General features: G+C 45.2%; 1 protein-coding gene across 2 annotated transcripts in view; it reads left to right on the forward strand.

Moving 5' to 3' along the window:
* The window catches only part of LOC126163026 (juvenile hormone acid O-methyltransferase-like), an 84,746-nt gene that overhangs the window by 22,933 nt on the left and 49,022 nt on the right, over nt 1-12,791 (forward strand). For both annotated transcript variants that reach the window (XM_049919894.1, XM_049919895.1), the window contains one exon: nt 5,663-5,883. In XM_049919894.1, the coding sequence (XP_049775851.1) occupies nt 5,663-5,883 (221 nt within the window). The remainder of the gene's footprint in view (nt 1-5,662; nt 5,884-12,791) is intronic.

Here is a 12,791-nt window from a genome sequence, read left to right on the forward strand (position 1 = left end):
CCCCTACACTGGCCGTACACCACTGGTGATCGTCGAGGGGACACTGAATAGTGCACGGTACATCCAAACCGTCATCGAACCCATCGTTCTACCATTCCTAGACCGGCAAGGGAACTTGCTGTTCCAACAGGACAATGCACGTCCGCATGTATCCCGTGCCACCCAACGTGCTCTAGTAGGTGTAAGTCAACTACCCTGGCCAGCAAGATCTCCGGATCTGTCCCCCAATGAGCATGTTTGGGACTGGATGAAGCGTCGTCTCACGCGGTCTGCACGTCCAGCACGAACGCTGGTCCAACTGAGGCGCCAGGTGGAAATGGCATGGCAAGCCGTTCTACAGGACTACATCCAGCATCTCTACGATCGTCTCCATGGGAGAATAGCAGCCTGCATTGCTGCGAAAGGTGGATATACACTGTACTAGTGCCGACATTGTGCATGCTCTGTTGCCTGTGTCTATGTGCCTGTGGTTCTGTCAGTGTGATCATGTGATGTATCTGACCCCAGGAATGTGTCAATAAAGTTTCCCCTTCCTGGGACAATGAATTCACGGTGTTCTTATTTCAATTTCCAGGAGTGTATTTCAGTTTCGCAAACGTGGTACTGAATGATTAGAGAGAGTTCTCTTACTCACCACATTTAACTGCAGATGCTGCGAACAAGTCCAACCAAACTACTTTGTAAATTACTGTTCTACTTATATGGCCCATACTTTACTTCAATTACTTTTTTTTCAGTTTCCCTATAATTCTACTACATATAATTACTGTTGTTTCACTTACCAGGCTACTCTCATCATTTATCTCACTTTTAATGTAATACTTATCTAAAACAGTACTATCTTTTACAGTCTTAACTTCGTAACAAGTGACCAAAGATTACTGGATTTTCATCAGTTTGCTTTTTCGTCTCTGAACAGTTGTTGGAATTTGTTATCTAAACCATTAATTAAGTCATATATTTGATTTGAACTAAATTGTTTTTACTCAACTATTTTTATAGAAATAATTTTTCTTACTTTATTGTTGTATTCTACTTTAATATCTGTTATTTATGAGTCTCTGAACGCACCTAGTTTACAATCTTTGATATGAAAAATTCGCAGTCACAAATATCTTAGTGCCCGATGACGGCCTAACAGCCGGAAATCAGTTACTTAAAAAAATATTGTAGAAGTTTAGACATGGCTGTTTGTTTTCATTCATAACGTATGACATATTTTACCATGAGCCAAAGGAAGCCAATGAACCCTAACTCTGAAGTGTTTCACTTCAAACAGTTAACATAGTACCATCACACATTAACATAAAAACAGTAGTGTGTGTATTGTTTGAATGATAAGCTGATGCTTATTTCTCTGGCTGTTAGTCGTTACAGGCGAATGGAACACTGGGAGGCAGATATTACTTAGAGGAAATTAGTGTATTTCATTGCCCAATGATGAGCAGCCAGTGTGGCTTTCATGCAATGTGCATGAGCCAGACACGTATCTGGGTGCTTGGTGATGGCTTGTTGTCGCTTCTCCCCCTCAGAGTGGACCACTTTTTCTGATTACACTGATCTACTGAAAGCCGCATTTTTCAGTAGTGCAGGAACAGTATACACCGTTTCTGAGAGACAATTCATCCCTTGATATCAGACTTTCTGTGCCAACCATACTTCTCATATAATAATTGTTTTTGTAAATCCCAATCTGTTTCGTGCTTCTGGCAAAATGACAGCTGTCGCATTAAGCCTTTCCAAAGGAAACAGCAAAAAGCTTTGTCGATGTGCAAAGGAATCGAAGAAACAAGTGACATAAGAGTAAAGAAAATAATCATACCAAAAAATGGTTCCTTCCTAATCAGGAACAAAAACATCGCTCCATTTGGACCTGCAGTAGTCGGACGACATCGCGGGTCTCTATTTGCCTTGATGACGCCTTTTCCACTTCAGAAATGTCCTACTGGAACCGTTCTTCTTGTTCGTCTCTAAAAACGTCAAGGTTGTCAGGAAGCAGTCCTAATGATCATTCCAGAAATGCAATTCAAGTGACATGTTACAGCCCATTAGTTGGTATGATCTCAGTAATTCTTGGGCAATATCGTTGTAGTTCTCTGCCCTATGGCTGCCTTCCAAAGTTCTTGCAGACACTCCTGAAAGATAGTCATGCCTTTTTTTTGTCAGTGTCACTAACAAATCGAGGAAATGTTATTCAGACATTAAATCAATAACTTTGCGGGCCTACAAAATTCTCTCCTTTAATTTTTGATTTACTGATCCTCGAAAACGTCTATCGCAAGTACATGAGTACACGTGAAGTTTTGCCCACGTATTTCACAAGGACTTTAACAAGACAGTATTTAACGTGCAGTACATCTACATCTACATCTACATCCATACTCCGCAAGCCACCTGACGGTGTGTGGCGGAGGGTACCTTCAGTACCTCTATCGGTTCTCCCTTCTATTCCAGTCTCGTATTGTTTGTGGAAAGAAGGATTGTCGGTATGCCTCTGTGTGGGCTCTAATCTCTCTGATTTTATCCTCATGGTCTCTTCTCGAGATATATGTAGGAGGGAGCAATATACTGCTTGACTCTTCGGTGAAGGTATGTTCTCGAAACTTTGCCAAAAGCCCGTACCGAGCTACTGAGCGTCTCTCCTGCAGAGTCTTCCACTGGAGTTTATCTATCATCTCCGTAACGCTTTCGCGATTCATAAATGATCCTGTAACGAAGCGCGCTGCTCTCCGTTGGATCTTCTCTATGTCTTGTATCAACCCTATCTGGTACGGATCCCACACTGCTGAGCAGTATTCAAGCAGTGGGCGAACAAGCGTACTGTACCCTACTTCCTTTGTTTTCAGATTGCATTTCCTTAGGATTCTTCCAATGAATCTCAATCTGGCATCTGCTTTACCGACGATCAACATTATATGATCATTCCATTTTAAATCACTCCTAATGCGTACTCCCAGATAATTTATGGTATTAACTGCTTCCAGTTGCTGACCTGCTATTTTGTAGCTAAATGATAAAGGATCTATCTTTCTGTGTATTCGCAGCACATTACACTTGCCTACATTGAGATTCAATTGCCATTCCTTACACCATGCGTCAATTCGCTGCAGATCCTCCTGCATTTCAGTACAATTTTCCATTGTTGCAACCTCTCGATACACCACAGCATCATCTGCAAAAAGCCTCATTGAACTTCCGATGTCATCCACCAGGTCATTTATGTATATTGTGAATAGCAACGGTCCTATGACACTCCCCTGCGGCACACCTGAAATCACTCTTACTTCGGAAGACTTCTCTCAATTGAGAATAATATGCTGCGTCCTGTTATCTAGGAACTCCTCAATCCAATCAAGGTAGATCTAGACACACATTTTTGGAGTTAATAAAGAGGACGTTCACTATATTCCTCTGCCCAGCTAGGAGTTCATTACGATAAGGTCAGTTTTTCTCTAATAGCGTTTTTTTTTCTGTGTCTTCTGTCCCAGCCGTGCTTTGTGTACCGAAACTCAACGCCGAGAAGAATTGCAGTTACCTAGGTATCTCTTCACTCTCATACTTGATAAGTGTGAGTAGCGCTTTAAAATTCTCATGTTAGTTCTTCAAATTAACAGCATATGGAATGAGAAGAAACTTGTTCCCTTTGTGGAGAAATGCTTCTTTCAAATTAACTTTGCTGAAATCTTTGAAAGAATGACTAAGAGTATCCATAACATACTCGATATCTTTTGCTAGATCTAGATTTATCAACTGAGAGTAATGTTCGGTAATTCTTTGCACATATTTCGATTATTTTTCCATAGTTGAATCTGCAGAAGATTATAGGAAGCCGCAGAATAATAACAAGTCTTCAAGGATTTCGATAAAGGCTGGCGTATCACAAGAGAAATCCAGCCCGACAACCAAAACCTGAATCATTCAGCACCCACGAATTAGAAGAGAAAACCAGTCAATTTCTCAGACCTACACTGTTAATCTCTTGCGGTATTATCGCTTACATTCACAGGCAAAGCAAATGAACGAGCTTCCGGAGGAAATCAAAGTGCCCCACATTCGGTGTAGCAATAAAAAATTCCACACTAGGAGTCTATTCCTGTCCCTTCCCCGCACTGGAATCCAACAAAACTAGCCCCAGGCATTTCTTTACATTTCATTGCCGAATTCATAGCATTTCCCCGTTTTGAAGAAGGGACGTCGAGCGGATGTGCAGAACTATAGATCAATATCTCTAACGTCGATCAGTTGTAGAATTTTGGAACACGTATTGTGTTCGAGTATAATGACTTTTATGGAGACCAGAAATCTACTCTGTAGGAATCAGCATGGGTTTCGAAAAAGACGGTCATGTGAAACCCATCTCGCGCTATTCGTCCACGGGACTCAGAGGGCCATAGACACGGGTTCCCAGGTAGATGCCGTGTTTCTTGACTTTCGCAAGGCGTTCGATACAGTTCCCCACAGTCGTTTAATGAACAAAGTAAGAGCATATGGACTATCAGACCAATTGCGTGATTGGATTGAGGAGTTCCTAGATAACAGGACGCAGCATGTCATTCTCAATGGAGAGAAGTCTTCCGAAGTAAGAGTGATTTCAGGTGTGCCGCAGGGGAGTGTCATAGGACCGTTGCTATTCACAATATACATAAATGACCTGGTGGATGACATCGGAAGTTCACTGAGGCTTTTTGCAGATGATGCTGTGGTGTATCGAGAAGTTGTAACAATGGAAAATTGTACTGAAATGCAGGAGGATCTGCAGCGAATTGACGCATGGTGCAGGGAATGGCAATTGAATCTCAATGTAGGCAAGTGTAATGTGCTGCGAATACACAGAAAGATAGATCCTTTATCATTTAGCTACAAAATAGCAGGTCAACAACTGGGAGCAGTTAATACCATAAATTATCTGGGAGTACGCATTAGGAGTGATTTAAAATGGAATGATCATATAATGTTGATCGTCGGTAAAGCAGATGCCAGACTGAGATTCATTGGAAGAATCCTAAGGAAATGCAATCCGAAAACAAAGGAAGTAGGGTACAGTACGCTTGTTCGCCCACTGCTTGAATACTGCTCAGCAGTGTGGGATCCGTACCAGATAGGATTGATAGAAGATATAGAGAAGATCCAACGGAAAGCAGCGCGCTTCGTTACAGGATCATTTAGTAATCGCGAAAGCGTTACGGAGATGATAGATAAACTCCAATGGAAGACTCTACAGGAGAGACGCTCAGTAGCTCGGTACGGGCTTTTGTCAAAGTTTCGAGAACATACCTTCACCGAAGAGTCAAGCAGTATATTGCTCCCTCCTACGTATATCTCGCGAAGAGACCATGAGGATAAAATCAGAGAGATTAGAGCCCACACAGAGGCATACCGACAATCCTTCTTTCCACGAGCAATACGAGACTGGAATAGAAGGGAGAACCGATAGAGGTACTGAAGGTACCCTCCGCCACACACCGTCAGGTGGCTTGCGGAGTATGGATGTAGATGTAGATGTAGATTTGTAGTAACGTCCTTTGCGTTTTGGTTACATCCTCTTTTGCGATGACCAGAAACACACGCTGACCAAAAAACTTTCTCGTATAATCACTATAGAACAAATTTTTATTCGCTGATGTGTATCTCAGAATCCGTGAACTCCCGTTTCTCGCGGCAGGTGATAGCGGCACGGCTTCCCAGAGGCGTGAGGCTCGTCGCGACGGACGTGAGCCCGGTCATGCTGAAGCACGCCGACGAGCACAACGCACTCCCGGGCGTCATACAGTATGACGTGTACGACGCGGCATCTCGCCACTTGGAGCAGACTCCGGCGTGGGAGCATGCACCTTACGGAAAAATATTCACTGTGTACTCAATGCACTGGATACCAGACAACAGGTGAGCCAGTCTCATGACATCTGCAGTCAATGAGATGTAGTACACTCCTGGAAATTGAAATAAGAACACCGTGAATTCATTGTCCCAGGAAGGGGAAACTTTATTGACACATTCCTGGGGTCAGATACATCACATGATCACACTGACAGAACCACAGGCACATAGACACAGGCAACAGAGCATGCACAATGTCGGCACTAGTACAGTGTATATCCACCTTTCGCAGCAATGCAGGCTGCTATTCTCCCATGGAGACGATCGTAGAGATGCTGGATGTAGTCCTGTGGAACGGCTTGCCATGCCATTTCCACCTGGCGCCTCAGTTGGACCAGCGTTCGTGCTGGACGTGCAGACCGCGTGAGACGACGCTTCATCCAGTCCCAAACATGCTCAATGGGGGACAGATCCGGAGATCTTGCTGGCCAGGGTAGTTGACTTACACCTTCTAGAGCACGTTGGGTGGCACGGGATACATGCGGACGTGCATTGTCCTGTTGGAACAGCAAGTTCCCTTGCCGGTCTAGGAATGGTAGAACGATGGGTTCGATGACGGTTTGGATGTACCGTGCACTATTCAGTGTCCCCTCGACGATCACCAGTGGTGTACGGCCAGTGTAGGAGATCGCTCCCCACACCATGATGCCGGGTGTTGGCCCTGTGTGCTTCGGTCGTATGCAGTCCTGATTGTGGCGCTCACCTGCACGGCGCCAAACACGCATACGACCATCATTGGCACCAAGGCAGAAGCGACTCTCATCGCTGAAGACGACACGTCTCCATTCGTCCCTCCATTCACGCCTGTCGCGACACCACTGGAGGCGGGCTGCACGATGTTGGGGCGTGAGCGGAAGACGGCCTAACGGTGTGCGGGACCGTAGCCCAGCTTCATGGAGACGGTTGCGAATGGTCCTCGCCGATACCCCAGGAGCAACAGTGTCCCTAATTTGCTGGGAAGTGGCGGTGCAGTCCCCTACGGCACTGCGTAGGATCCTACGGTCTTGGCGTGCATCCGTGCGTCGCTGCGGTCCGGTCCCAGGTCGACGGGCACGTGCACCTTCCGCCGACCACTGGCGACAACATCGATGTACTGTGGAGACCTCACGCCCCACGTGTTGAGCAATTCGGCGGTACGTCCACCCGGCCTCCCGCATGCCCACTATACGCCCTCGCTCAAAGTCCGTCAACAGCACATACGGTTCACGTCCACGCTGTCGCGGCATGCTACCAGTGTTAAAGACTGCGGTGGAGCTCCGTATGCCACGGCAAACTGGCTGACACTGACGGCGGCGGTGCACAAATGCTGCGCAGCTAGCGCCATTCGACGGCCAACACCGCGGTTCCTGGTGTGTCCGCTGTGCCGTGCGTGTGATCATTGCTTGTACAGCCCTCTCGCAGAGTCCGGAGCAAGTATGGTGGGTCTGACACACCGGTGTCAATGTGTTCTTTTTTCCATTTCCAGGAGTGTAGTAGTAGTAGTAGTAGAAGGGTTTTGTGGGCGCACGACAGCAGGGTCTTCAGCGCCCGTTCAGTATCATAGTGAGACGGGTGTCAAGAAAAAAACTCAGAACATTTACATCAACCGGAACATAAAACACAGGGAACAATCATGGAAAAATATGTGCTCACCCACACCGAAGCGTGGGATGAAGCAGGGCGTCAGCAGTAAAACATGGACAACACAGGAAGAAAAAGGTAGAGGGAGCTAAAACAATGGAGCAGATGGAAGTGGCTGGCTGACCGCAAGGAAAAAAGGGAGGAGTCAGCCACTCTGCAATACACTAAAACCGCCAGCCTAAAAGTTTAGGCCAGAGTCCAGACACATCACAAAACTTAAAAACCCTAGACACACACGTCTCATCGTTAGCTAAAACACAGGGCAGATCCCCATCAACTTGTGCTTCTGCCCTTGCATCACGGTATAAAACGCAGTCTGTTAAAATGTGCCGGACAGAGATGTGCACACCACAGGCATCACAAAACGGATGATCCTCCCGCCGTAATAAATAGCTATGTGTCAGAGGACAGTGCCCGATCCGAAGACGTGTGAGCGCCACCTCTTCCCGCCTGAGCAGCCGGCAGGAGGAACGCCACGGCCGAGTGGTTGACTTTACCGACCGCAGTTTATTGGCCGTCACCGCCAACCATTCGTCCTCCCACAACTCCGTGCACTTCCTGTGGAGTGCAGCGATGACTGACTGCAAGGGGATAGGACACTGGACCACATCCTGCTCTCTGCAGGCCTCCTTGGCATCCCGATCAGCCTGTTCATTGCCCCATATGCCGACATGACCAGGCACCCAGCAGAAGGATACCTCTTTACCCCGCCGTTGGAGCAAGTACAGTTGGTCATGTATCAGCTGGACCATCTCTTCAGTCGGGTACAGGTGAGAAAATGTGTCATTTTATCTACATTCATGAGCATCTCAGAGGTAAATGTTGTGTTGCCGAGAGAGAGAGAGAGAGAGGGAGAGAGAGCGTTCCCGTTGCCAGGAGCTGGTTCCACTGGGGGAGGGGTGAGAGGGTTATATGGATATCGGTCATAATGTCCCAACCCCAAGAAGCAAAAGTACATCACTAACCCCTGCTGTAAACAAATTATTGTGATAGTACTAAAACATGGCAATGCAGAAGGCAATGGGAACCACTGCATTAAAGACACGTAACGTATATCCACAGGACATGTGGCCTGTAATTGAAGAAGTGTCATGATGATCTCTCCATTGGCAAAAGATTCCGGAATAGTCCTCCATTCGGATCTCCGGGAGGGGACTGCCGAGGGGGAGGTTACCATGAGAAAAATATTGAATAATTTACGAAAGGATAACGTTCTTCGAGTCGGGGCGTGGAATGTCAGAAACTTGAATGTGGTAGGGAAACTAGAAAATCTGAAAAGGGAAATGCAAAGGCTCAATCTAGATATAGTAGGGGTCAGTGAATGAAGTGGAAGGAATACAAGGAGTTCTGGTCAGATGAGTATCGGGTAATATCAACAGCAGCAGAAAATGGTATAACAGGTGTAGGATTCGTTATGAATAGGAAGGTAGGGCAGAGGGTGTGCTACTGTGAACAGTTCAGTGACTGGGTTGTTCTAATCAGAGTCGACAGCAGACCAACAACGACAACGATAGTTCAGGTATACATACCGACGTCGCAAGCTGAAGATGAACAGATAGAGAAAGTGTATGAGGATATTGAAGGGGTAATGCAGTATGTAAAGGGGGACGAAAATCTAATAGTCATGGGCGACTGGAATGCAGTTGTAGGGGAAGGAGTAGAAGAAAAGGTTACAGGAGACTATGGGCTTGGGACAAGGAATGAAAGAGGAGAAAGACTAATTGAGTTCTGTAACAAGTTTCAGCTAATAATAGCGAATACCCTGTTCAATAATCACAAGAGGAGGAGGTATAATTGGAAAAGGCCGGGAGATACGGGAAGATTTTAATTAGATTACATCATGGTCAGACAGAGATTCCGAAGTCAGCTACTGGATTGTAAGGCGTACCCAGGAGCAGATATAGACTCAGATCACAATATAGTAGTGATGAAGAGTAGGCTGGAGTTCAAGACATTAGTCAGGAAGAATCAATACCCAAAGAAGTGGGATACGGAAGTACTAAGGAATGACGAGATACGTTTGAAGTTCTCTAACGCTATAGATACAGCAATAAGGAATAGCGCAGTAGGCAGTACAGTTGAAGAGGAATTAACATCTCTAAAAAGGGCCCTCACAGAAGTTGGGAATTAAAACATGGGTACGAAAAAGGTAGCTGCGAAGAAACCATGGGTAACAGAAGAAATACTTCAGTTGATTGATGAAAGGAGGAAGCACAAACATGTTCCGGGAAAATCAGGAATACAGAAATACAAGTCGCTGAGGAATGAAATAAATAGGAAGTGCAGGGAAGCTAAGACGAAATGGATGCAGGAAAAATGTGAAGACATCGAAAAAGGTATGATTGTCGGAAGGACAGACTCAGCTTACAGGAAAGTCGAAACAAGCTTTGGTGACATTAAAAGCAACGGTGGTAACATTAAGAGTGCAACGGGAATTCCACTGTTAAGTGCAGAGGAGAGAGCAGATAGGTGGAAAGAATACATTGAAAGCCTCTTTGAAGGTGAAGATTTGTCTGATGTGATAGAAGAAGAAACAGGAGTCGATTTAGAAGAGATAGGGGATCCAGTGTTAGAATCGGAATTTAAAAGAGCTTTGGAGGACTTACGGTCAAATAAGGCAGAAGGGATAGATAACATTCCATCAGAATTTCTAAAATCATTGGGGGAAGTGGCAACAAAACGACTATTCACGTTGCTATGTAGAATATAAGAGCCTGGCGATATACCATCTGACTTTCGGAAAAGCCTCATCCACACAGTTCCGAAGACGGCAAGAGCTGACAAGTGCGAGAATTATCGCACAATCAGCTTAACAGCTCATGCATCGGAGCTGCTTACAAGAATAATATACAGAAGAATGGAAAAGAAAATTGAGAATGCGCTAGGTGACGATCAGTTTGGCTTTAGGAAAAGTAAAGGGACGAGAGAGGCAATTCTGACGTTACGGCTAATAATGGAAGCAAGGCTAAAGAAAAATCAAGACACTTTCATAGGATTTGTCGACCTCGAAAAAGCGTTCGACAATATAAAATGGTGCAAGCTGTTCGAGATTCTGAAAAAAGTTGGGGTAAGCTATAGGGAGAGACGGGTCATATACTATATGTACAACAACCAAGAGGGAATAATAAGAGTGGACGATCAAGAACGAAGTGCTCGTATTAAGAAGGGTGTAAGACAAGGCTGTAGCCTTTTGCCCCTACTCTTCAATCTGTACATCGAGGAAGCAATGATGGAAATAAAAGAAAGGTTCAGGAGTGGAATTAAAATACAAGGAGAATGGATATCAATGATACGATTCGCTGATGACATTGCTATCCTGAGTGAAAGTGAAGAAGGATTAAATGATCTGCTGAACGGAATGAACAGTCTAATGAGTACACAGTATGGTTTGAGAGTAAATCGGAGAAAGACGAAGGTAATGAGAAGTAGTAGAAACGAGAACAGCGAGAAACTTAACATCAGTATTGATGGTCACGAAGTCAATGAAGTTAAGGAATTCTGCTACCTAGGCAGTAAAATAATCAATGACGGACGGAGCAAGGAGGACATCAAAAGCAGACTCGCTATGGCAAAAATGGCATTTATGGCCAACAGAAGTCTACTAATCTCAAATACCGGCCTTAATTTGAGGAAGAAATTTCTGAGGATGTACGCCTGGAGTACAGCATTGTATGGTAGTGAAACATGGACTGTGGGAAAACTGGAACAGAAGAGAATCGAAGCATTTGAGATGTGGTGCTATAGACGAATGTTGAAAATTAGGTGGACTGATAAGGTAAGGAATGAGGAGGTTCTACGCAGAATCGGAGAGGAAAGGAATATGTGGAAAACACTGATAAGGAGAAGGGACAGGATGATAGGACATCTGCTAAGACGTGAGGGAATGACTTCCATGGTACTAGAGGGAGCTGTAGAGGGCAAAAACTGTAGAGGAAGACAGAGATTGGAATACGTCAAGCAAATAATTGAGGATGTAGGTTGCAAGTGCTACTCTGAGATGAAGAGGTTAGCACAGGAAAGGAATTCGTGGCGGGCCGCATCAAACCAGTCAGTAGACTGATGACCAAAAAAAAAAACTAAAACATTTTAACTATTTCATTTTTATTATTATTAAAATCTCAGGCATCGAAGGAACTTTACACGTGGTTGTGATGGTATGATGACATGTTTGAGGGGGGATGGGGCGATACCCACTCAAAAACTCCACCCACCTTAAATGAACGCTGCATCCGCGCTTGCCTGCTGCCAGGCGGATGGATTAGTTCAACTAGATAGAGATGTCCACAGGTTTATGTTGGCCATCACCGTGTCACTCAGATCTAGGATTAGTGAGACGTGCAATGTTATAACATTTGATCGAGGCCATATCATGGATGCAGTGTAAACTGTCGTTTTCGAGTGCAAAATGTGTGGAAACACACCACAGGAGCAGGGGCGCTTTCATTGACACACTTTGTGCCACCTGCTGAGACTTTTTTGTGTGAATTCTGAGCGGTGTTGTGTCTAAAATGTTTTCCTCGACCATCCATAGGAAAACAGAATGATTTGAACTCGTATGAGTCCGGTTCTGACCTCCATCGCAGAGACTTCAGGAGAATGGTTGAGATGTTGGTAAAGGGGGATGGGACGACCTTCCCATCGTGTGCCACATTCAATGGTGGGGTTGGTCAAAATCGTGATGGAGTTTAGTGCCAATGTGACACCATTAATCCACATTACATGCCACATGAACTTCTGAAGTGCGACCCTTTTTCCGCAAGTGTCGACACTTTGCTTTGGGAAGACTGTAGGCATCCTCGAACCAAATTTGTATCTTCTGCGTCGTAATGGGAGAAAATGACGAGGTTTCAGAAACGTGACAGTTTAATTGTGTCGCGTAGTGTATTTACAGTGACGAGGCTAAGACCACCCAAACAGCTCACCGACAAATATTGGAACTTAGGGAAACCCTTACGTCTGATCGAACCCACGAATCTATCACTCAAAGGTGTATCTCCAGGTAGTTCAGCGCTCCACGTGCTGCTTGGTTGGAAGGGATCGTTGTTTCAGTAAACCGATGCCTTCGTAAAGCACTCGGGCGAAGTAAGCTGGACGACGAGAGACTTCAAACTGTTATGAAAATCGAAGCTGGACTCAACTCGCTCGAGAGCTATCTCCCAGAGTGATATCGAAGTGCTCACGTCAGCGCGCTTTCTAATAGTGGGGGGATTCGCTACTTTACTGAGAGGGAACGAGCTCTCAAAGTCAACTGAACGAATTCAAGTGTCAGCAGAGACTAACAGAAGACCTATAGA

This window comes from Schistocerca cancellata, chromosome 2 (genome assembly GCF_023864275.1).
Source record: "Schistocerca cancellata isolate TAMUIC-IGC-003103 chromosome 2, iqSchCanc2.1, whole genome shotgun sequence".
Classification (NCBI taxonomy): Eukaryota; Metazoa; Arthropoda; class Insecta; order Orthoptera; family Acrididae; genus Schistocerca; species Schistocerca cancellata.